The 23,415-nt window shown below is 43.3% G+C and overlaps 1 protein-coding gene across 1 annotated transcript in view; it reads left to right on the forward strand.

Annotated features, from left to right (window-relative positions):
• The window catches only part of LOC123761475 (homeobox proposcipedia), a 103,418-nt gene that overhangs the window by 13,918 nt on the left and 66,085 nt on the right, over nt 1-23,415 (forward strand). Inside the window, exons 2-3 of the mRNA XM_069314493.1 lie at nt 1,888-1,937; nt 2,103-2,171. Of these exons, the coding sequence (XP_069170594.1) occupies nt 1,888-1,937; nt 2,103-2,171 (119 nt within the window). The remainder of the gene's footprint in view (nt 1-1,887; nt 1,938-2,102; nt 2,172-23,415) is intronic.

Genomic DNA, 23,415 nt, shown 5'->3' on the forward strand with positions numbered 1-23,415 from the left:
CATCACTGTCAGCGGGCACCCCAGAGTGCGTCTTGATAAACCTGATCTCAGCTATTATTGTAGTACATCAACCCACACACACACACACACACAAACACACACACACTCACACACTCGCGGCTGAGTGGACAGCGCTCGGTGTTCATAATCATAGGGGCCCAGATTCGATTTCCGACCGAGGCAGAAACAATCGGGGGAGTTTCTGTCACCCTGATTTCCCTCTTCACCTAGCAAACTTTCCTTCACCCTGATGCCCCTGTTAGCTAGCAGTAAATAGGTACCTAGGAGTTAGACAGCTGCTTCGGGCTGCTTCCTGTGGAAGTGTGTGTGTGTGTGTATTCACCTAGGTTGTGTGTACTCACCTAGGAACACCTAGTTGTGTTCACCTAGTTGTGCTTGCGGGGGTTGAACTCTGCTCTTTCGGCCCGCCTCTCAACTGTCAATCAACTGTTACTAACAATTTTTTTCACACACACATACACACACCCTCCCCTCCCCCCCCCCCCTACCCTTTACAGGAAGCAGACCGTAGCAGTTGTCTAATTACCAGGTACCTATTTACTGCTAGGTAACAGGGGCATCAGAGTGAAGGAAAGTCTGCCCATTCATTTTTCCGCCGGCTGCGGGGATCGAACCCCGATCCCTAGGTCCACGAGTCTAGAGCGCTGTCCACTCAGCCAGCTAGCCCCTGAGTGTGTGTGTGTGTGTGTGTGTGTGTGTGTGTGTGTGTGTGTGTGTGTGTGTGTGTGTGTGTACTTACCTAGTTGTGTTTGTGGGGGTTGAGCTCTGGCTCTTTGGTCCCGCCTCTCAACCGTCAATCAATGTGTGTGTGTGTGAGAAAAATATATGTAGTAGATATAATAGAAAAAAAATAGATTGGTAAGAAAGACGGAGTCCAACAGCTAATAACACGATCCTGCAGGCCCAAATATTAAACACAAATAGTAAATGCACACATTTTCGTTGGATGACCTACAACATACTTACTTTACACGACCACAAATATGTCAAAGAGTGTGATATATCACATACAACGCCATGTCAAAACAAAGAATTCTTGCGTATATGCGCAAGCAAAAAGCCGACGCACGCACACCTCTAAGCACGCAATCACTCTCGGTATATTCCGTCTGTGATCAGTACTAAGTTGCGAATATTAAAACCAGTTTTTTGGGTAAAGGATGTATACACCCTTAATTGGCAGACAAGTAGCTCATCACCGGAACGGGCTCAGGCCGGGAGCGTTCAAGATCATCATCACCTTCTTCGTCTAGTAAAGCTTGCAGCGTTGAAACACAATGTTCTGCATGACCTGTAATCATACCTGGGGGCGGCCAACCTTGCCACCTAGGGGCGGCCAACCTTGCCACCCTGTGGCGGTCAACCTGGCCTCCCGTGGCGGCCAACCTTGCCACCCTGTGGCGGCCAACCTTGCCACCCTGTGGCGGCCAACCTTGCCTCCCAGTGGCGGCCAACCTTACCACCAAAGAACAGTCACCCTTGCCGCCCAGGGGCGTCAACACCCCATGAAGATTTAGTTGATTAAAGCTTATTCATTGAAGAACGCAATGGCTGAAGTCGCCTCCTGAAGTGACCATCTCGCTCTGCTTCTCCCTCATTACATGTATACGGATCTACATGTATACGAATATAACTGTATATATATCTGTATACATGTATATGGATCTGCATATATATAGATCTACATATAAATGGATCTACATGTATGTGGATATACATGTATATGGATATATACTTTCCGGGGTTCATTGTGCATGCTACCACTTGACCAGAACATACAAGAAGAACATACACCTGAACAGATGTATGTTCTTGAACTGAACAGGCATATATCCATGTGTTATATAGGCATCTTTTTATTTACAGGCTTGTGGGTGTAGCAGAATATATCAGTGTAAGGCTGCGTGTGGGTATGTGTAAGTGTGGGTATGTGTGAGTGTGGGTACGTGTAGGTGTGGGTACGTGTGAGTGTGGTTAGGTTTAAGTGAGGGGTATATCTGAGTGCGGGTATGCGGAACGGCACATAGGGACTAAACGCCATGTATATATAAGGTATGTGACAGGCGTCTATACTGTTACAGGTATGCCCACACCTGCTGCTACAGCCATCAACTGTACCCCCGTTGGAGCAGAGCACCCTATCAAGTCTTGTAAGTAGTGCCCTCTTCTCTCTGGTATGTCCTCAGTGCTCATTAGAGCACCTCTTCACACACACACACACACACACACACACACACACACACACACACACACACACACACACACACACACACACACACACACACACAGCCCTCACTGTCTCAGTCTATGCTTGATCATATACAACTGGGGAGCCGTGTGAGTTCTTTGGGATGTATTGATGTAGATTACTTATCACAAGCAGATTACAAGGCCACACTTATAACTTATGTGGTCTTAACCTGACGTGGCGGTTGTTTGTGCTTGTATGAGAAGTTAGTTCCCATTGCATATTGCTAACCTGGTCATCACCATATCCAGACATGTTCCTCCAATGTTAAACTGTTCTGCTGTTATACTGTTATGCTGTGTACTGTTATCTTGTTACAGGAGGAAAGCTGTGTGTTTCGTCTCACACTCCACAGAATCCTGTGGAGAGGGAACGGAAGGCGGTTGAGATAGAGGAGGGGGGATAGGTGGAAGAGGTGGCAGGGGTAGGTGAAGGATAAGATGATCATGGTGGAGATGGATGATGGTTAGGAAGAGGCGGTAGTGAATCAGTAGGTGGGGATGGTTAGGTGACGGTTGGGAAGGCATGGATTGCAGGTAGGGGAAGGTGGAGGAAAAGACAGTGGTAGTGGAGGTGGGGAGGAAGAGTTTGGGGTTGGAGGTGTGGGAGGTGGCGGTGGGGGAGATGGAGGATGAGTGGAGGAGAATGGTAAGATGGCGAAAAGGGAGGAGGAAGAGTGAGGGGGGGGGGAAGGGAGTTGGAGGGGGAAGAGGGGTAGGAGGTGGCGGCGGCTGTGGAGAAGGTCTGCAGACGGCGAAATGATGCATGAGGTGGTGTGGAGCGGGTCCTGTATTGCGGTAAGACAGAGACGCTCATCACACACACACACACACACACACACACACACACACACAATACATTTGAAACTATGTATGGCGTTTGCCTCCACCACATACTGCCTAATGCATTCCACTTGTTAACTACTCTGACACTGAAAACGTACTTTCTAACGTACACACACACACACACACACACACACACACACACACACACACACACACACACACACACACACACACACACACACACACACACAGCGTGTGAGTGCCCAAATGAGCCATAAAGACATTAGAAAGGATTTTGTTAGTGTCAGAGTAGTTAATAAATGGAAAGCATTAGGAAGTGATGTGGTGGAGGCTGACTCCATACACGGTTTAAGTTTAGGTATGATAGAGCCCCAATAGGTTCAGTAACCTGTACACCTGTTGATTGGCGGTTGAGAGATGGGACCAAAGAGCCGAAGCTCAACCCCCGCAAACACAACTAGGTGAGTACACATTCACCCCCCACCCCCCCGCCCTCTTCGCGGACCTCACCACGACCAGGGCAAGCGGCACAGTGGACTACTACTTCTGGGGTCGTAGTTCTAGTGGCCCGGGTTCAATCCCCGGCGGAGGCGGAAACAAACGAGCAGAGTTTCTTTCACCCCGATGTCTCTATTCACCTAGCAGCAAATAGGTACCTGGGGAATTATATTTGTTACGGGTTGCTTCCTGGGGATGTGTGTTAGAGAGAAATATATGTAGCAGATATAAAAGAGGAAAAATTAATTGGTTAGAAAGGCGGGGTCCAAGAACTAATAGCTCGATTCTGCAGGCACAAATAGTAAATACAAATAATAAATACACATTATCCCAGATAATCTCTTGAAACAAAAACAGTAACACCCTGTGAGGCTCCTGTCTTTGACTGCACTTAGGAGGGAAGAAGATGGGGGGACAAGATTTTATTAAGTTTTTACCATCGGTAAATGTGTGTGTCTGTTTGTGTGTTTACTATTAATGCCTGCAGGATCGAGATATTAGCTCTTGGGCTCCGACTTTTTAATCAGCAGTTGTCTAATGTACTGACTTCCGACCTATTTTCCTCTATCTTGTGTGTGTGTTTGTGTGTGTGTGTGTGTGTTTGTGTGTGTGTGTTTGTGTGTGTGTGTGTGTATGTGTGCCATCACTACCACCGCCATCACAATCACCACCTCAGCAACCATCAACACCAATACAATCACCACCCCCGCAACCACCAACACAAATCACCACCCCAGCAAAACACCAACACAATCACCACCCCAGCAACAACCAACACAATCCCCACCCCAGCAACAACCAACACAATCACCACCCCCGCAACCACCAACACAAATCACCACCCCAGCAAAACACCAACACAATCACCACCCCAGCAAAACACCAACACAATCACCACCCTAGCAAAACACCAATACAATCACCACCCCAGCAACCACCAACACAATCCCCACGCCAGCAACCACCAACACAATCACCACCCCCGCCATCATAACCATCACAATCACCACCGCCACCCTCACAATCACTTCTCACCTCACCCACACTATAAAATACCAGTGTCTAATTCTGCATGCTCGCCCAGAAGAGAGAGGCGTGTGCATGTTCTCAGAATCTGTCATCTGCCTCCCTCTCGCCCCCACCAGTTATTTACCGACGATAAAGAGATGGCAGCGTGTTTGGTATTCAGCAAGAACTTGAAGAAAGGAATTGAGCCCCTATATTCCAGCTCGACGCGTACGAACGACAGGCGGTGGCCGCGGCTTTGGCAACAGCCATAAACCTTTCACAGTGGGGGAGGGGGGTGGTTTCCCCCAACAGCGTTAAAGGCTTCTAAACTGATAGAAATCCCGGATCTTTTGTCTTGGGCTTACTTTAGAGCTCTCGCTAACAGTGCCAGGAAGATGTGATGCCGTTCGCACATAAGCAATAAAAAACGTCAGACATCATCGAGATAGGGAAGCCGAGAGTGAGGGGATTCGCACTCGACTACTCCCGTGACATATCGGTCCCAGATGGCAGCACGATTACACTGCCAGGAAAAAATGACTTGATATTGTCTGTGGGGATTCCTTCTTTATTGACGACAACTCCAGCTTGGGAATGAGGATTTATTTCGGAATTGTGTTATCTGAAATATATATATATATATATATATATATATATATATATATATATATATATATATATATATATATATATATATATATATATATATTGGTAGCAGTCTTTTCTGTAGACATATATTATTAAATATGACCGAAAAAGTAAGATTAATAATTCTAACACGAATTTTCTCAATCTTTCGTACATTTCTTTTCACTGTTGGAGGTAATTCAAAAATCAATTCTCCAAAATTCATTTTTATTTCTAGTCTGACGCGACACTTGAGCGCGTTTCGTAAAACTTATTACATTTTCAAAGACTTTAGTTAACACATACACAACTGAATAGAACTTACACATCTCCGATTTTGTTTATATCTACATTTGAGTGAGGTGGATGGGGTGAGGTGGTATTTAATAAGGTATTAATTTCATCAACACAAGCCAGAACATGAAACAATGGGTATTGAATAGAAGTGATTGTAGAAAGCCTATTGGTCCATATTTCTTGATGCTTCTATATTGGAGCGGAGTCTTGAGGTGGGTAGAATATAGTTGTGACACAACTATAATACCCTATTAAATACCACCTCACCCCATCCACCTCACTCAAAAGTAGATATAAACAAATCGGAGATACGTAAGTTCTATTCATTTGTGTATGTGTAAAGTCTTTGAAAATGTAATAAGTTTTACGAAACGCGCTCAAGTGTCGCGTCAGACTAGAAATAAAAATGAATTTTGGAGAATTGATTTTTGAATTACCTCCAACAGTGAAAAGAAATGTACGAAAGATTGAGAAAATTCGTGTTAGAATTATTAATCTTACTTTTTCGGTCATATTTAATTTTATATATATATATATATATATATATATATATATATATATATATATATATATATATATATATATATATATATATATATATATGATTACACAGAAAAGCAATGGAGAGAGATGTAGTTGTTGAGGGTGGTGAAAAAGGGCTTTTCTTGCAAGGCTGACTCTTGCTTTATGGGCTCTGGTGAGTATTGTTAAGGGGGAGAACGGAGCTGAGGGAAGACGCTCAGTGCTGATTTAAGTCTTCTAACTGTTTTCCGTCTCTCTCTCTCTCTCTCTCCCTCTCTCTCTCTCTCTCTCTCTCTCTCTCTCTCTCTCTCTCTCTGGTTTTCTATTTCCAAATTACTTATAAAAGATATATAATGAAACATAAGCTCACATATACAGGACGCACACAAAAATTTATTGCTTAACAAAAATTCATACATTTTTTTAATGACGGCAAGAAATAACCAGCATGGATTTTTTTTTTCATAACAATGGGGTGACTTCAGCACAAATAAAATTCCTTATTTAAAAATATTATAAGCTAAAGGATAACTTAAAGAAAACATTAAAGCAATAAGAAATAACTGAAAACTGGTGAAACAAGATATGAAACAAAAATGAAGGCCTATATTTCTGTATTAAAAGATAAATTAAAATAGAAGCAGAAACAAACAACCTAATTTAAGTAAAAGATAAAACAGAATTGGTTAATTACGATGAAAAGAAAAGATTAAATCACTTAATTCAAGACAAATGAGAAGAGCAAGATAATTTAGAGATACTGGCAGCTTCACGAATATAATCTTTAGCAGCTTCACGAAAATAATGGTTAGCAGTTTCACGAAAATAATGGTTAGCAGCTTCACGAAAATAATGGTTAGCAGCTTCACGAAAATAATGGTTAGCAGCTTCACGAAAATAATGGTTAGCAGCTTCACGAAAATAATGGTTAGCAGCTTCACGAAAATAATGGTTAGTAGCTTCACGAAAATAATGGTTAGCAGCTTCACGAAAATAATGGTTAGCAGCTTCACGAAAATAATGGTTAGTAGCTTCACGAAAATAATGGTTAGCAGCTTCACGAAAATAATGGTTAGCAGCTTCACGAAAATAATGGTTAGTAGCTTCACGAAAATAATGGTTAGTAGCTTCACGAAAATAATGGTTAGCAGCTTCACGAAAATAATGGCGAAACGTTTTATTAGAACATGAATGACGAAAGAGCGACAAACTAACTTTTTTGGGGAAAAAAAAATTATCTTGTTGCTCATGTTTAAAAAAAGGGAAAAGAAAAATAACATTTAATTTCCAGTAAAAAAATAAGGACTTCTAAGACAGCATCTTCAAATACACATCTTTGCTTAAGAAAATTGCTTCGTGGAATATAAACAATGATATAAGTACTTCATAACAATACTTACAATGACAATGATACTCCCATAAGTCCATATGTCATCTTGGAAAGTTGGATGAGACTAGCCCTAAGCATCTGGCTTCCAACCTTGGTACTGACAGACATTCTCTTGTATAGCCGTTAGAAGAGGTACGGGAAGGGGTAGTCTGTCTCTCAGTTCTCAGCAAACTGACCTCTATTTTCTCCAATAAGTCTTCTGCCTTGACTTGTGTTTGTTAATCAAATACTCTGATTTCTCTCATAGCACTCTTTAATTTCTGATGCTGTTTCAATCTATTATTTCTCTTTATTCGTTCCTCTTCTGTTTTATCTGACAACTTCTTTATTTTATTCAACATTTACATTCAGTTTGTCTGGGAAACATGAAAATGTTACGTTCCTCTGTTCCTCTGATCTGTGACCATTATGATTGGGTTCACTATGTCAATCCATGGCTTGTGCTTTCATCCAGGTCACCTGCGTGTGTGTGTGTGTGTGTGTGTGTGTGTGTATGTGTGTGTGTGTGTGTCGCAGGAGGTTTCACTGAGCGTGGCGTACAAGGCTCGCCAGTAAGGAGAGATAAAAAAAATTCTAAATCGCCACACACACAATAGTGTCAGGCCGGATTGTGTCCACCACTCCCATTTCCTTCTCCTCCTCCTCCTCCTCCTCCTCCTCCTCCTCCTCCTCCATCACCATCACCACAGCATCACCATCACCACAGCACCACATCCATCACCTCAGCACCACCACCATCACCACAGCACCACCACCATCACAACAGCACCACCACCTTCACAACAGCACCACCACCATCACAACAGCACCACCACCACCCACTATCAACCACTACTAACAACAACAACGTCACGTCTCTCTTGACTATTGTTTTTTTTCGCTTCTTTTCTCCTTTCTTCCTTCGGGAAAAAAAGATTTATACGTTTTGAAGGGAAACCAGAGTTCTTCTTCCTTCTCTTCTATTCACTATCTACCTCTCTCTCTCTTCCTTCCCACCTTCTTCAATTCCACCCATCCCTCACCATCCCATCCTTCACCCGTTCCCGCCATCCTTCATTCTTTCACCACCTCTCTTACCTCGTTTCGCTCTCTTCCTTGATCCTTTAAATGATCCTCGATCATTCCCTCTCTTCTCTCACCCACCTCTCCGTCCTTCCGTTGTCCCCTTCCTTCTCTATCTGCCAGTTTATCTGTCTCGCCCTATTTTCTCTCTCTTCCTCCTCCCTTTCTCTCACTTTCTCTTCTCCCTTCTCCATTCTCTGCTTTTACAACAATCTGTCTGTCTGTCTCTCTGTCTCTCTCTCTCTCTCTCTCTCTCTCTCTCTCTCTCTCTCTCTCTCTCTCTCTCTCTCTCTCTCTCTCTCTCTCTCTCTCTATCTCTATCTCTCTCTCTCTCTCTCCCTAGGATGTGATCAACCAGAGTGTAAAGGCTCCAAGGGGACTGAAGAAAAATTACTCCATTAAGGATAGCGCTCGGGATTTCGACAACTTTGAATGGATATGGTAAAGGAAGGAAGATAGAAGGTTTGCTTACAGTTCTCGTCTTGTCTCAAACCTTGCCGCTGTAAGACGAGGTGGAGCAGGAGGAGGAGGAGGAGGAGAAGGAACAAGTGAAGTAAGAGTAAGCGGAGCATCAGGCGACACGTTGAAGAAAGAGCGAAGGGTTTATAATGTAAGGGGTAAAAGAAAGAAGGAGTATTCTTTGAGATAAACAATAAAAAGAGAGGCAGGAGTAGGCAGAGAGTGAGAGTCTGGCGCGAAGTGAAACACTATGGAACAGGAAGGTGAACATGCTAAGATGGACCTTGAAAGTTAATGATAAACTTTACAAACGTATTTGCACTTTTTTTATAATTTCTGCTTCTGTCCATTCATTAATTGTATTAATTATAATAATCACCAAACGATTAACAAAAATAATAATAATAGTATTTTCATTAATAATCGTGGAGCCTGCAGTATTAACTACATTTTCTGAGATAAAATTAGGGATAAGTCTTTGAGTATTCGCATAATTGTGTCATTTTTGGCCGATCAAGCTATTGTCTCCATATTCTTTGATGCCCTTTTAGTAAATGACCCGAAGAGATTATTTAAGATTAACGCTGATATACTCTTGTTTTTAGTCTTGACCTTCAAACGTCACTGATACAGATTCAAAGGTTTGAGGGTCAATGGTCACAATGTAATGAGTCACAAGCAGTGGTCATATGGTTAGTGGTTTATAATGCCAGTGGTAATAAGGTCAGTTATTACAAGATCAGTGATCACGGGGTCAGTGGGGCCCATGATTAAAAATCACAAGGCTAGTAGTGGTCATAGCCGGGTAGATGCAAATGTTTAGGGCATATTTATTGTCTAAAGTGTACATAGGGCCGACTTTTAGCTATCATCACTAACAGTACACGTTTTAAATTCTCTCGCAGCTTTCTGTAGTTCTCCTCCCAAGTGACTCAACTCTTCATGGCACCACAGTTGACACTGTTGGCAATATGGAGCTACAAAACGGATTATGTTGTTACTGGACTTACCAACTTTCTTAAGATATCGAGACGATTTTACTCTAGGTTTCGCCAGATCCATCGATTTTTCTAAGATCCATTGACTCTTGAGAAAGTGGGTTAATCCAACATCGACTCTGGTAGATCCACTGACTCGCGTGATACTTGGTGGATCCACTGAAAGGTTTGTGTCTGGAGTAGCTTCAGGTGTTTTCCTTGTTCCTCACTCATTCTTCTTGGACTATTCTTCGCCTTCTTTTTTCATTCTTATTCCAATTTGATTTTTTTTTTCTCATTTCCAATTTCTCGACTTCTGGTCTATTTTTCTATGGATGATATAGATAAGGAGATAGATGTATAGAGTTTTTATTTTTATTTTACAAAAGCAGGATTTCAAGCCTTGATGTTAAAGTTCGTTTTTAAAGTAATTGCCCTCATAGGCTCAAGACAACTTAAGGCTCCTTGTTCTTGGAGTCTCACGGAAACTTCACTGTTACTTGTTAGTTCCGTCGAGTAATTACTTCGTTGGAGTTTCTACTGCGTTGTGCTTCAATCTGTATATCGCATTGCTTGTAATCTCTTTTTCCTCTATTTTCTTGACTTCAATAATATAATATACATACAAATTTATATATATATATATATATATATATAAATATATATATATATATATATATATATATATATATATATATATATATATATATATATATATATATATATATATATGTATAAAGCAAAAGTGACTCACCAGATATTAGAACACTGAGGAATTTGCTTAAAAGGTTTCTAAGATAATATGTAAGATTGTCACCTCACAGATGAGGTCTAGAGGGAGTTCCCTCAGCTGATTACTCGACTGTACGTCAACACTGCTGTCATTGGCCAGGCTGAACGCCCAGAGTAATGCCATTGGTTGTTGGCTTTCTTGCCTCGATGATATTTTTCTGCTATGCTATGTCTGGAGAATGAAGTGTTTGATGAGATATAATTAGAAAATTAAATGTTTTGACGTAATTCGTCATGGAAGAAAACATTTTTTTATCTTCTTTGACTTAAAGAGAAAATGTAATGCACTATGTATATATAATAGGGATTGCATTCTCAGATGTCAACAGTCGATGTTACTGGACGATGATATCTTTTGTAGCGCGTGCATGGGCCATAAGATCTGTTTTATGTGTACAAAAAACCCGATGAATCTGTTTTCTCGGGTCATATGAGCCGGAGAGAACAGGACTTGAGTGAGTAGTGGTTGAAGTACCGTCAAGGCAGGAGTGGATGAGGGTGATGGTTATGAGGGAGAGATGGGAAATGGATGAAGGTGGGTAGTGGAGTGGATGAGGGAGGGACGGGGGAATGGATAAGGGAGAGATGGAGAATGGATGAGGGACTGATGGGGAAGTATGAGGGAGGGAATATCGTGGAACAGTATATGAACAGCATTAAAGAAAGATTATAATGAAGAGTGATGAATGAGCGAGAACTTGTGGAGTAACGTATGCGAAGAATAAATAAGGACAGAGACTCATGAAGTAAAGTGAGTGATGAATAAGTGAAGACAGTGACTCAAGAAGCAAGAAAAGTGATGCATGAGTGGGAGTCAGCGACTTATCTCCTACATAAAGGACAATTTGTATTTACTTAAAAAAATAAACTTTAAAACCTGGGTCACTCATCAACCTATCCTCATTTTCCGTTTTCATTTTCCTCTAACATTTCACTCATTGCTCGGACCATTTCCTTCACGCTGGTGTCCAATAACACCTACAAACTTTTTCTCTCTGGTTGGGTCTGTGACGCCTTTGAGCCCCGGAAAAGAGAGATTATACAAGGTGTGGCTCATAATATATATATATATATATATATATATATATATATATATATATATATATATATATATATACAAATAAGCATAATCTGATATCCTGCAAGAAAGAAAGAGAGAGAGATAAGGAAGAGGCGAGAATCAGCCGCTGCAGACTACAAAATTGTAGCAAATTACATAATGGGACCATAGTTTTCTTGAAGCTGTCAGCGCTATAGTTAACTTCCATTGTTTTTTACGCATTTTCTCACTAATTACGGCCAATTATACCGAACTTTGCGCTTTAATTCCTAGTTCTGTTCTGCTACACACAGGGAGACACCAGCAGCTTCCTTCGCGGAAGCTCAACCTTCTTCTCTACAGAAATGCTCAAGTCTTATTCATAAAGAATTCATGTGCTTGAGAGTCATCTTAACCCTGCCATTCACAGGTCACGTACGAAGAGACAACTAGCTGAAAATATATTAGATGTATTCACGATAGTGTCAGCTCGATGTGATTCGCAATATCGTTACTGTGATGCTCGGATAAAACTAACATAAGATGGATATATGATCTGCTTAACGAGAGTTGATCAGTGATCTGAGTAGGATGAGCTGGGTATGTGATTCGCTGTATCGTTAGTACTTATACTGTATTTAGGATAACGAGAGTTGAATATGCGATTCAATGTATCGTTAGTGGTTGTACTCAAAGTAACGAGAGAGCTGGATATGCTATTTATGAGTATAATTTGTGAAAGCTGAGCAAGAGCTAATGTCCTCCCTGGAGTATCCTGCAGGGAGGGACGAGAGTAAGAAAGAGGAGCAGGAGGAAAGCAGAGAGAGAAATCAAGTGAAAGGAGAAGAGTGGATAGGGAGAAAGTGAGGTATAATAAAAAAGAAGTTAAGGAAATATTTCGAAAAGTGTTTTGAAGAATAGAAGGAAAAAAGGAGAAAGATAAGATAGTGAAAGGAGCGGACATGTGAGAAAAGGGAGCGGGAAAATGAAGGTATAGGTGATGAGTTGGGAAGGTGAGATCTGTATTAGGGTAGAGGAGATGGAATACGTGCCAGAGAAGCAGGAGCAACGTATGGATATAAGTTTAATACGTGGGTTGTTTGAGAGGAGCATAAAGAATAGAGTGTGTAAGGAAGGATTGACAAATACGTTGTAGGGGAATACAATTACAACGATGAATGAATGTCGAAGTGGAAGCAGCCGGAAGTACAGAACCTCAGGAGATGTGAACAGACCTGGGAGTGTAGGGAAGGCAGTATCAAGGAGTATAATTAGATTTTGTACGATTTGTATGATATCAACATCATACATATCATAATTATGATTTGTATGATGTTGTTGTTTTATTTTAGTTTCAACTATTGGAACAAAATTTCCATGTACCACGGGCTATGGTGAGCCCATAAGTGGAAACACTTTGGAGCTATTATCAGTATCAATAGCTGGTACTAAAGATGTGGTGATGGGGTCCGTAGACGCGCCACTCCAATCCAAGCCCATAAGGCTGGTCAGACCGGTGAATTGATGGGGTACACACATCACTCACAGCTGAGTGCCACAGGAGTCAGCAGGGATATCGGCGGGCTGGCCGGTCTAGGGAGAGTTGTTCGGGTGTTAAAAGAGGACTGGTTTCCTAATCCCAGTTCCCTGATGTTGGTAGTCTGGTCGAATTTCCTTCTTCAAGGTGTCGTAGTCGCAGAGGTGGTCGAGGCGTTCGTGAGGGACGACCATACGAATGATTCGTCCTGCTTCCCTGCACTTGTATTCCCAGTAGTCATTGTGGATTATGGAGTTATGCTGTCTGTCCTCCTTGGAAAATGCGCGGCCATGTCGGATACATCCGGAGGAGGCAGCATGGGAGCCTGTCAATCTGGTTGGTGCCCATGTGGGACCTGGAGGGAAAGATGGTGTCCGAATGGCCGCATGACGGGCGGGAGAGCCGGTGACATCGGCTGAAGCACAGAAGTCGGTCGAGTCATCTTGGTCAACTTCCTTAGTTTCGTCTTAGGAGTCGGCCTCATCGTCCTGGTCAGCTGTCCCGGGGGGGGGGGGGCTGCTGCCGTCCCTGTCAGTGGGACAAGCTCGGGGACTGTGGAGTCGCTGTGGCCGGATGGTGAGGGCTCTCTGGGGGTCGGCTCAGGGGTCCGGTAGCAGTGATGGAAGGTCATCGGGTACAGCAGCTGTTGGAAGTTCATTCGCGACGAGCAGCCTGTTGATGACGTGGATGTAGCGGGTAATGTTGTTTCCCACCATTTTGTCGGCGAGGTGAAGGAGGACGGTCAGAAAAGTGATCTTGGTGAAGGCTGCAGGCGAGGCCGGTGGTGATGTGGTCAGAGGTGGTGTGGTCGCCCGGTCCCCAGGGGCCGGGCGGTGGTGTGGGAGTCACATGTGTGTTCGGTGGGAGTGGGTTTGCTGGTCGAGGTATGGTGGTAGAGGAAGCGGCAGCCGTCGTCTTTTGGATTTCCTTCTGCTGGAGGAGACAGTCAGGTGAGACTGCAAAGAGTGGGCCATTGCAGAGCAGGCAGCGTCGGTGGGAGGATGTGTAGTGATGTTCCTGGGCGTAAAGGCTGCATCTCTGCACTTCATGGTGTAGTAGGAGTATTGGAAGCACTTGAAGGACTGCCGGAGTTCCCTGAAGCGTTCCTTGGTCACTTGGGTGGGTAGTATAGTGATTCCTGCGCACTTAAGTCTGTAGTCCATGGCGTGGGTCGCTGTGGTGAAGGTCACCTTCAGTGATGGTCTGCCGCTGACGTCGGCGTTGGAGATGGTCTTGACCGCTACCGTTGTCAGCGTCGGGTTCTGAACGTTGATGCTGGCGAAGATGTCGTCGCGGTGGTTGATCCATCTTCTTGAGGTTATCTTGAGATGATTTCGGGGCTTAGCATCCCCGCGGTCCGGTCCTCGAACAGGCCTCCTTTTTGTTACACACCCCCAGGAAGCAGCCCGTAGCAGCTGTCTAACTCCCAGGTACCTATTTACTGCTGGGTAACAGGGGCATCAAGGTGAAAGAAACATTTAGCCCCTTTGTCTCCACCGGGGATCGAACCCGGAACCTCAGGACTACGAATCCGAAGCGCTGTCCACCCAGCTGTCAGGCGCCCTATAGGCGGAATATTAGCACATATCCATGTGCTGATATTCTTGATGAAAACGGTCCTGTCCGCCAGGTAGCGTCGTGGTGGTGTGAGGGAGAGGCCGGCGTCTAGCAGGGGTGGTCGTGGGGGTGGCGGTGTATAACTTCTCAAGGTCCAAATCGCTGGAGAAGAGCAAGTGAACACCCTCTCTTGTCTCCAGGATGTCGGGCGGTGGCGGAGATTTGTGCTAAAATCTCAGCGGTGGAGAGAACGAGGTTCTCCCTGAGGAGAAACTTGACCCCATGCAACATGGTGCAGGTGGGGCCCTGGACCACAGTAGCTTGGGTCGGCAGTAAAGATCCTCTACCACCCCCTCTACGGGTCGCAGTGGTTTTTGAAGTCTCTTAGAGTGGCACGAGGTGCATTCAATATTCATTGTGGTTTATGGAGTTATGCTGTCTATCCTTCTTGGAAAGTGCGCGGCCAGTTGCTAGTGTGTCGCTACATCACACTCGAAGTTACTAGTGTGTGTGAGATGTTTTTGTAGCGCTGGTTCGAAGCTGATGCACTAGCGGTTGTATGATGATGATGTTGTTTTAGATTAAGCTACAGAGATCAAAAAGTTCCAAGTAGCACGGGCTATGGGGAGCCCGTAAATGTATAATGAGTCTTGAATTGTAGTTATACATAGGAAGAAGTGAGGAAGGAGGAAGAGAGAAAGATATAACTTCACAGACTGTAACTTGGCCCTGGACGTACGAAAGAAGCGTGAAGCAAAACAATGGCGTTAAGATGCGCTCGTGTATGACATTATCATAAATTAATATTCGAGCAGCTGTGTACAAATAAAAGAACCTTTAATAATACATGCTAAAACAAGTCGGTAAAATTTATTTTAAAGGAAGCTTATTTATTTAAATAAGTTTTGAGAAACGTTTTTTGTTTTATAAATTGCATTATTGAGGTTAATATCGTCGACCGATGCGGAAATAATAAGTGACGAAGGTATTTATAATGTAAATTAATAACTCATTATTGCATTAATTCAGAAAATCAACAAAGATAAATGTGAAGCATCAGTGGCAGTGTGATGCGTATGATGTGGTGGATATGTTTCAAACTAGATGACTTCCATCACTCTCTCTCTCTCTCTCTCTCTCTCTCTCTCTCTCTCTCTCTCTCTCTCTCTCTCTCTCTCTCTCTCTCTCTCTCTCTCTCTCTCCACAACCCGTCCTCCATTCGCTATTCCAACACGTTATACTAAACTGGACTGCTCGCCGCCTGGAAAGCACTCTGGAACATTTGTTTCTATAGACAAGTGATCCAGGAATCATCAATCCTCGTTGGTCGCGGCTCGAACATGTTCGGATTCGACATGCTTGAATCAGATGTTGTTGTTGTGCCACTGGTGATGCTCTTATGTTTTCGGTGTCTGCGTCGCTTGCGGAATTTATCACCTCTGACCGTTGTGGTTGGTTAGTAATATTATGAATTTATTCCACAGTTTTTATCTTGTATTTAGTGAAACATTGATTGACCTGCTTGGCTACTATATTTCTTAGCCTCGATTTTTTATTAATATTATAAAGACGAAAAAATATATTAGCATTTTATTGTTTTTTGGTAAGAATATCATGTCAGTGTTGTGAGGAAAGAATTATATAAGATATAATTACAATAATTATGACTGCACAATGTTTAAATTCTTAAATTATTCAATACCGTGTCCAAAGTGAGAAAAGCATTTATGATCCATTTATATCACTTTATTTTTTATTCACCAATGTTTGCTTTATTGAAAAATTTAATAGTAAAAAGATAGTAAAATCATAGCAAAATGCCAATTATCATTATAGAATTATTTAGAAAACAAAATTAGCAACGTTAAATCAAAATGTATAATAATACACATCTAGCGCAGTTTATAATATTATATTATATATATATATATATATATATATATATATATATATATATATATATATATATATATATATATATATATATATATTTACTTTGACCATTTTATAAAAATGCTTCCATAACTGGCCTCCGAAATTGGCAGGGATTTTCATCCCTGAATTTACTAATACCACCATGGATTTATCCCATATTTGGTTTGTATATCATGCATTTTCTCAATTTAAAAAAATCCCAATTTTAAATAGTGAAGGAATTTTAATAAATATATTATCCCATATCAATCACGGTGTTCATTACTCAATGTATAAGACTGAGCAATGCCTCAACCGGAGACGAAAGAGTTGCCTGCTTTTGACAGCAGATTTCAGCAGCAAAATCTGTAACAAGATCAACACCAGAAGTAACAACAGCAGCAAGAAAATCAGGAACAAAATCATCATCAATAGCAACTGCAACAAAAGTAGCAACAACTGTTTACCGCTACATTAAACAGCAGCAGCTGAAGAGATTCATAAGTTGCCGTGCAAGGATAACCAGGTCCAGCCAAGGTAACGGTGGCAACATCAGAGCGAGTCAGCTTCAGCGCGTGAGTATAAGCGCATTAGCAGCAGCAAACAAGGTGCCACCGCCACAGCAAAGGGGGTCGTGGCGGCCATACCAGCAGCAGGGGGGTGACGCCCATACCAACAGCAGCAGGAGGAAGCATCACTAGTGACATTACCGACGTAAGCACCAACGGGCGCAGCAGCAGGAGCGGCCCCAGCTGCAGGAGCGGCCCCAGCTGCAGGAGCAGCCCCAGCAGCAGGAGCGGCCCCAGCTGCATGGGCCCCAGCAGCAGGAGCGACCCCAGCAGCAGGAGCGGCCCCAGCAGCAGGAGCGGCCCCAGCTGCAGGAGCGGCCCCAGCAGCAGGAGCGGCCCCAGCTGCATGGGCCCCAGCAGCAGGAGCGGCCCCAGCAGCAGGAGCGGCCCCAGCAGCAGGAGCGGCCCCAGCTGCAGGAGCGGCGCGGCTCACCTCTGCGGGCCAAATCATGGCATCCTCCCCGACCCTTTTATGCAAATGTGCATGAGCGTATGACTCTTCCTCAAAAATCACAGTGCAAGGCCTCCGCCTCTCTCTCTCTCTCTCACTTAGCTTAGCTGTCATTCACTCCTGAAAATTTCATACAGTGTCTTGTTTTCCAAGTAATTACATGCACATGTCAAGCACCTTGGCTGTGTGGAGTGCACACTCCTTCCTTCCTTCGTATTCTCTCCTTTCCCTGCATGCATACGACCACCATTACCTACGTTCCTCTTACCTTTCCCTAATTCACTTGTTGTCTTCCCCTATCTTCTTCCTATTCCCACTTTCTTCTTAGCCTGCTTTAATATTCCTGCTTCCCTTCATACATTCTACTCCCTCTATTCCACTTCACTACCTCTCTTCTATACTCCAACCACAGCCCCTCTCCCCCCCCCCTTAACCCTTCAACCCCTCTCACAGCCCTTGTCCCCCCCCCTTCACAATTCCTCCACCACAGCCGCCCCCCCCTCACAAGCATTCCAAGCTCAACGTCTCATTTGCATAGTTAGGCATATCTCTCCTCTCATTCCGCTCCCCGCCGGATCCTTTAAAGAGTCGAAAATGGCCTTTTATGAACAAAGACTTTCGACTATCAGTGGCTGAGGCGTGGCATTGGAGTCTTCGACATTTTTTTTTTCGGTGGAGGAATGAGCAGGGAGGATAGGAGGGGGAGGAAGGTGCCTTCATCCACGTCCCCCGTCCTTCCCCTTCCCCCTGCCATGGCCCATCCCCTGACGCAGGTACCCCCTTAGCCCCTGTCCTCCTCCTGCTCCTCCTCCTCCACTTTTCTCTTCGCACTCATCCTCAGGAGATCCTCGGGGTATTTTTCACCTTGTGGCTGTCGCAGTTTGTTGTGGAGATTGTCGAGGTGTGCACACGTATTTGTGTGTTTGTGTATCTGAGTGTACTCACCAAGGTGTGTTTACTGTGTTGGAGTGTGTGTGCGTGAGTTTATTTACTATAAGTGCCTACAGAATCGAGCTATTAGCTCTTGTAGATCGCCTTTTTATCCAATCTATTTTTTCCCTCTATTATATCTACTTGGTATATTTATCTCTAAAACACACACACACACACACACACACACACACACACACACACACACACACACACACACACACACACACACACACACACACACACACACTGAGTATGAGTGCTATGATAGAGCCCAGTAGGCTCAGGAATCTGTACACCAGTTGAGAGGCGGGACCAAAGAGCCAAAGCTCAACCCCCGCAAGCACAAATAGGTGAGTACAAATAGGTGAATACACACACAACCTCAAGACGAAGCTGGAAAAAGTTCAGAGGTATACCACTAAGCTAGTCCCAGAACTAAGAGGCATGAGTTACGAGGAAAGGCTGCGTGAAATGCGACTCACTACACTGGGAGACAGAAGAGTAAGGGGAGATATGATCACTACCTAGACACTTCTCAGAGGAATTGACATGGTAGATAAAGATAAAATGTTTAACACGGTGGTACGAGAACAAGAGAATACAGGCGGAGACTGAGTACTCAAATGAGCCACGGGGACGTTAGAAAGAACTTTTTCAGTGTCAGAATAGTTAACAGATGGAATGCATTAGGTAGTGATGCGGTGGAGGCTGACTCCATACACAGTTTCAAATGTGTATATGATGGAGCCCAGTAGGCTCAGGAATCTGTACACCAGTTGATTGACAATTTAGAGGAGGGACCAAAGAGCAGAACTGAACCCTCGCAAGCACACCTAGGTGAATACAACTAGGTGAGTACATACACACACACGCAAACAAACAGTTCACGTTTACACTGTGGAGTGTTTCAGGATGCAGTTGTCTGTCTTTGCCTTTGGGCTGAGAGTGTGTTTGTTTGAGGTTACCTGCGTCTCTTTCCCTAACTCATGAAAATTCGTTCTCTCCGTCTCTTGTATCACTGTTTTTGTTATATTATAAATATATATATACATATCTTCCCTTTCACCGACACATTTCCAAAAATATAAATGTTAAAAGAGATCACAGCCTGACAAGCCTCCCAGTCAATCAAACCTGTCCCCAACTCTATTTCCAACCACCACTCACCACTCACCAACCACCACTCACCACTCACCAACCACCACTCACCAATCACCACTCCACAACCGCCAACCACCCTTCTCTTTATATTTCCTCCTTCCTTCTCTAATATCTCAATTTTCCTCTATATATCACAAATATTTCTTGTTCCACTTCCAATCCCTTTCAACTATCTCCAATCCCCTTCTCTCCTCAAAACTCTATTTCATCCAGTTCCCTCTCCACACCTCATCTTCCACCATCACTTCTTTTCAATCTACCTGTTCCTACGTCTTTTCCCTCTTCCCTCCACTTGTCTTTCTAATCCTCATCTCCTCTCCAGTTCCTTCTTCCTTCCACTCCCCTTTCCTCTCCTCTCTCCCGTACCCTCTAAAACTCAGGCGATAATCAACAGAGACAAAACAGGCGACATTTTTACCCAAACGTCAACTTTCGGATCCAAATCGAGGAAAAGAAACTAGGAAGATAATGACATTCTATTACAAAGGGGAAATAAACTTCATAATGGGAGGGATAGAGGCGTTCCCCGAGATGCCTTAAGTCACTAGTTCGGAAAAAAAGGTCGGGAGTCGATCTCTACACGATGGATAAGGTCTGGAAGGACTGGCCTTTCTCCACCCTCCTCCACCCCTACACCCTCCATCCCCCCTTCAGCCTAGCTTTCATCGCTCGAGAACATTTATACCAGCAGACTAAAGGTTAGGCGCAGGGACCCAGGAGCTGTCGGCCAACCTCCTGCAAGTATCCATAGAATCCATAGACAGGTAAGTACAGTCAGGTGAATAAACTGTTTTGAAAACTCTTTCCGTTTCACCTCGGTCTGTGGCCCACACCAGACGAGTCCTTCATCCCCCCCCTCTTTCCCGTCTACTCCCGTCCTTTCCTCTTCCCCCCTCCACCCCCATCCCTTCCCTCTCCCATTACTTCCAGCTACAAACCTCACCACTTGCACTCACTAAATGTCACCCCAACAACCCTTCACCTCTACCCCCTCCCCCTTCCCCAGTTCAGGGCTCCCCCTTGATCCAGTGCTTCTCTCTCCCTTCAAGTCTTCCCCTCCACCTTTATGGAACATGGTCTTCACACTTCAGTTACCCCCCCCCCCTCCCTCCCATCCTTCCTTTGAACTCGATTCCCCTCTTTAGACCTTCATTTCCCCACTTTCTCAGTTGTCCTTCAGATTATGGCCACTACCAGTCCCCCTCAAATCTCCCCATACACACAACCCACAAAATGACGAATTTCACCTTTTTCTCACACAACCATCCTCCAAGTCTTTCCCTTCCCCATTATTTCCTTCTGCCCCCTTAAACTATGGATAACACACTCCCCATCCTTCCTCTAGTTGGCCCTCTGTGACAGGGCCGGAATGAATGGGCATTTGGGTCCATTATGTATACATAGTATTCTGGTTATCCTCACTTACTGTCTGCTTATGTTTATCACCACACTAGCTGGAGAAAGGATGGGGGGGGGGAAGGTGAGATGTCGAGGAAAGTAGAGACAAGGGAATAAAGAAAAGGGAGCTGATAAATGTGAGAAAATGAAGCAATGGAGACTTCAGGGTATAGGAATAAATGAACTCGCGGAGGCCAGAGAGGAGGGGGGGGGGTTGGAGTAGAAATAGGCAAACTCTTGCTCGGAAATAGGATTGCAGATGCACTATATAAATTCTCAAGTAACATTATAGTAGCAAACTCACTGGCAAGTTTCAAGTATCGGTTAGACATATATGAGCGAGAAGAGGTGCCTCGCATGGGTTGACCAGCCTTCTACATAGTCATTCACTCCTATGTTCATATAATATGGAGAACCGTGCATTGGTGTAATGGGAAAGGTACTGAAATATAAGTATAGTTCTGTAAGTTTAATTATGGCACGGATATGACAACACTGACAAGGGCCTTGATAAGATAGCAACACTGACAGGAGACACAGATAACAACACTGTAAAGAGACAAAGATAACACTGACAAGAGACAAAGATAGCAACACTGACAAGAGATACACGGAAATAGGAAAACAAGAAATAGAAGATATCTGAAAGTACACTTGAATAACACTGTAATCAAACGAATAAAATAGTCGAAAATCTCACGGAGAAAACGCACAAAAAAGTCCAGTTATACACATTTAATCCTTCGCTGAAGACGTGTGTACGCGCACTTGTGTGTGCCTAAAAGCTGATTGGCTGAACCCTATTTGTTTTGCATCTTGAAACGCCTGTCACTCTCGCGGTATCGAAATGTCGATTCACTTTGCTGTGTTGAGAAGCTCGATGCACAGCCTGTCACCGGGTAAATGAAACTGAGTGAGTGTTCATAGATGTTCTGAACATCGAGCACTTCATATCGAACTATTGAATCAGATGTTCACAGAAGCTTTCAACATTTTTTAAGCTAAAAGCAAATATTATAGATTTCAATAATTTGATTAATTCTTGATTGTGAACGTACTATGCTCATAAAAATAAACATTTTATTTTAATATTAGAAAAATCAACTTAGGTCATGTTTCTTAAAAAAAATATATTTCTTTGGAGTCAGGCACAATAGTGCCTGCCTCTTCCCCTTTCTCTCTCTTTCTCTCTCTCTCTCTCTCTCTCTCTCTCTCTCTCAATTGCAGCTCTGGTCGAACAAAAGGCAAAAAGACCAGAGGGAATAATATATAATGCAGTTGAGGAATCTAAATGAGATCAGTGAGAGGAAAATATATTGAAATAAACATATATTAAAAAATAAGCTTCTGGAGATAGAAGTTCTCTCCAGAAGCACACATCAATATAATTACTTCAGCAGCACATGGAAACCTGACGAGCATCAGGACAACTTTGTGGAATCCAGACATGGATGCGTTCAGAGCAATGTTTACAGCCTACACACGATCTGTGTAGAGTATGCAGCACCAGCGGGGACCCCCCCCCCCTAACTCATAAAGCGCAAAACGATGATTGAGAAAGTACAGAGACTTGCTACAAAATTAACCGTAGAATCGAAGTGATCGAGCTACGAGGACAGACTGAAGATATTTAAATTATCGATACTTGAAAGAAGAAGAAATACAGGGGGCATGATGAAATAGAAAAATAATAGTTTAGATCGAGTAATAGCGTAACGAGAGGACATGCGTGCAAGCGAGGAAAATCTCTCACTTCATCAGAGAAAGAGCAGTAAGAGGAATGAACTTTATCAGAGTAAGAGCAGTAAGTAAGAGAAATTAACTTTTTGTTTTGTTTTAGTTGACTTTCTACCATAGATGTGGTCATACATTTACAGTGCTGTCCAGCATATATACATTTTCTTCTGTCCTCCGTGGACAGGGTTAGAGATCTCTTAGACATCATATTGTGTAGTAAGTGATCATATATATATATATATATATATATATATATATATATATATATATATATATATATATATATATATAATTGATCAATCATATATTGAGCACTCGATCACAGAGTGTGACTGTAGTGATTCAACAATGTGCTAACCAGCATATATGCAATATATACATTTACGTCTGTTCTACATAATCAGAGTTCGAG

Source organism: Procambarus clarkii, chromosome 7 (assembly GCF_040958095.1).
Source record: "Procambarus clarkii isolate CNS0578487 chromosome 7, FALCON_Pclarkii_2.0, whole genome shotgun sequence".
Lineage (NCBI taxonomy): Eukaryota > Metazoa > Arthropoda > Malacostraca > Decapoda > Cambaridae > Procambarus > Procambarus clarkii.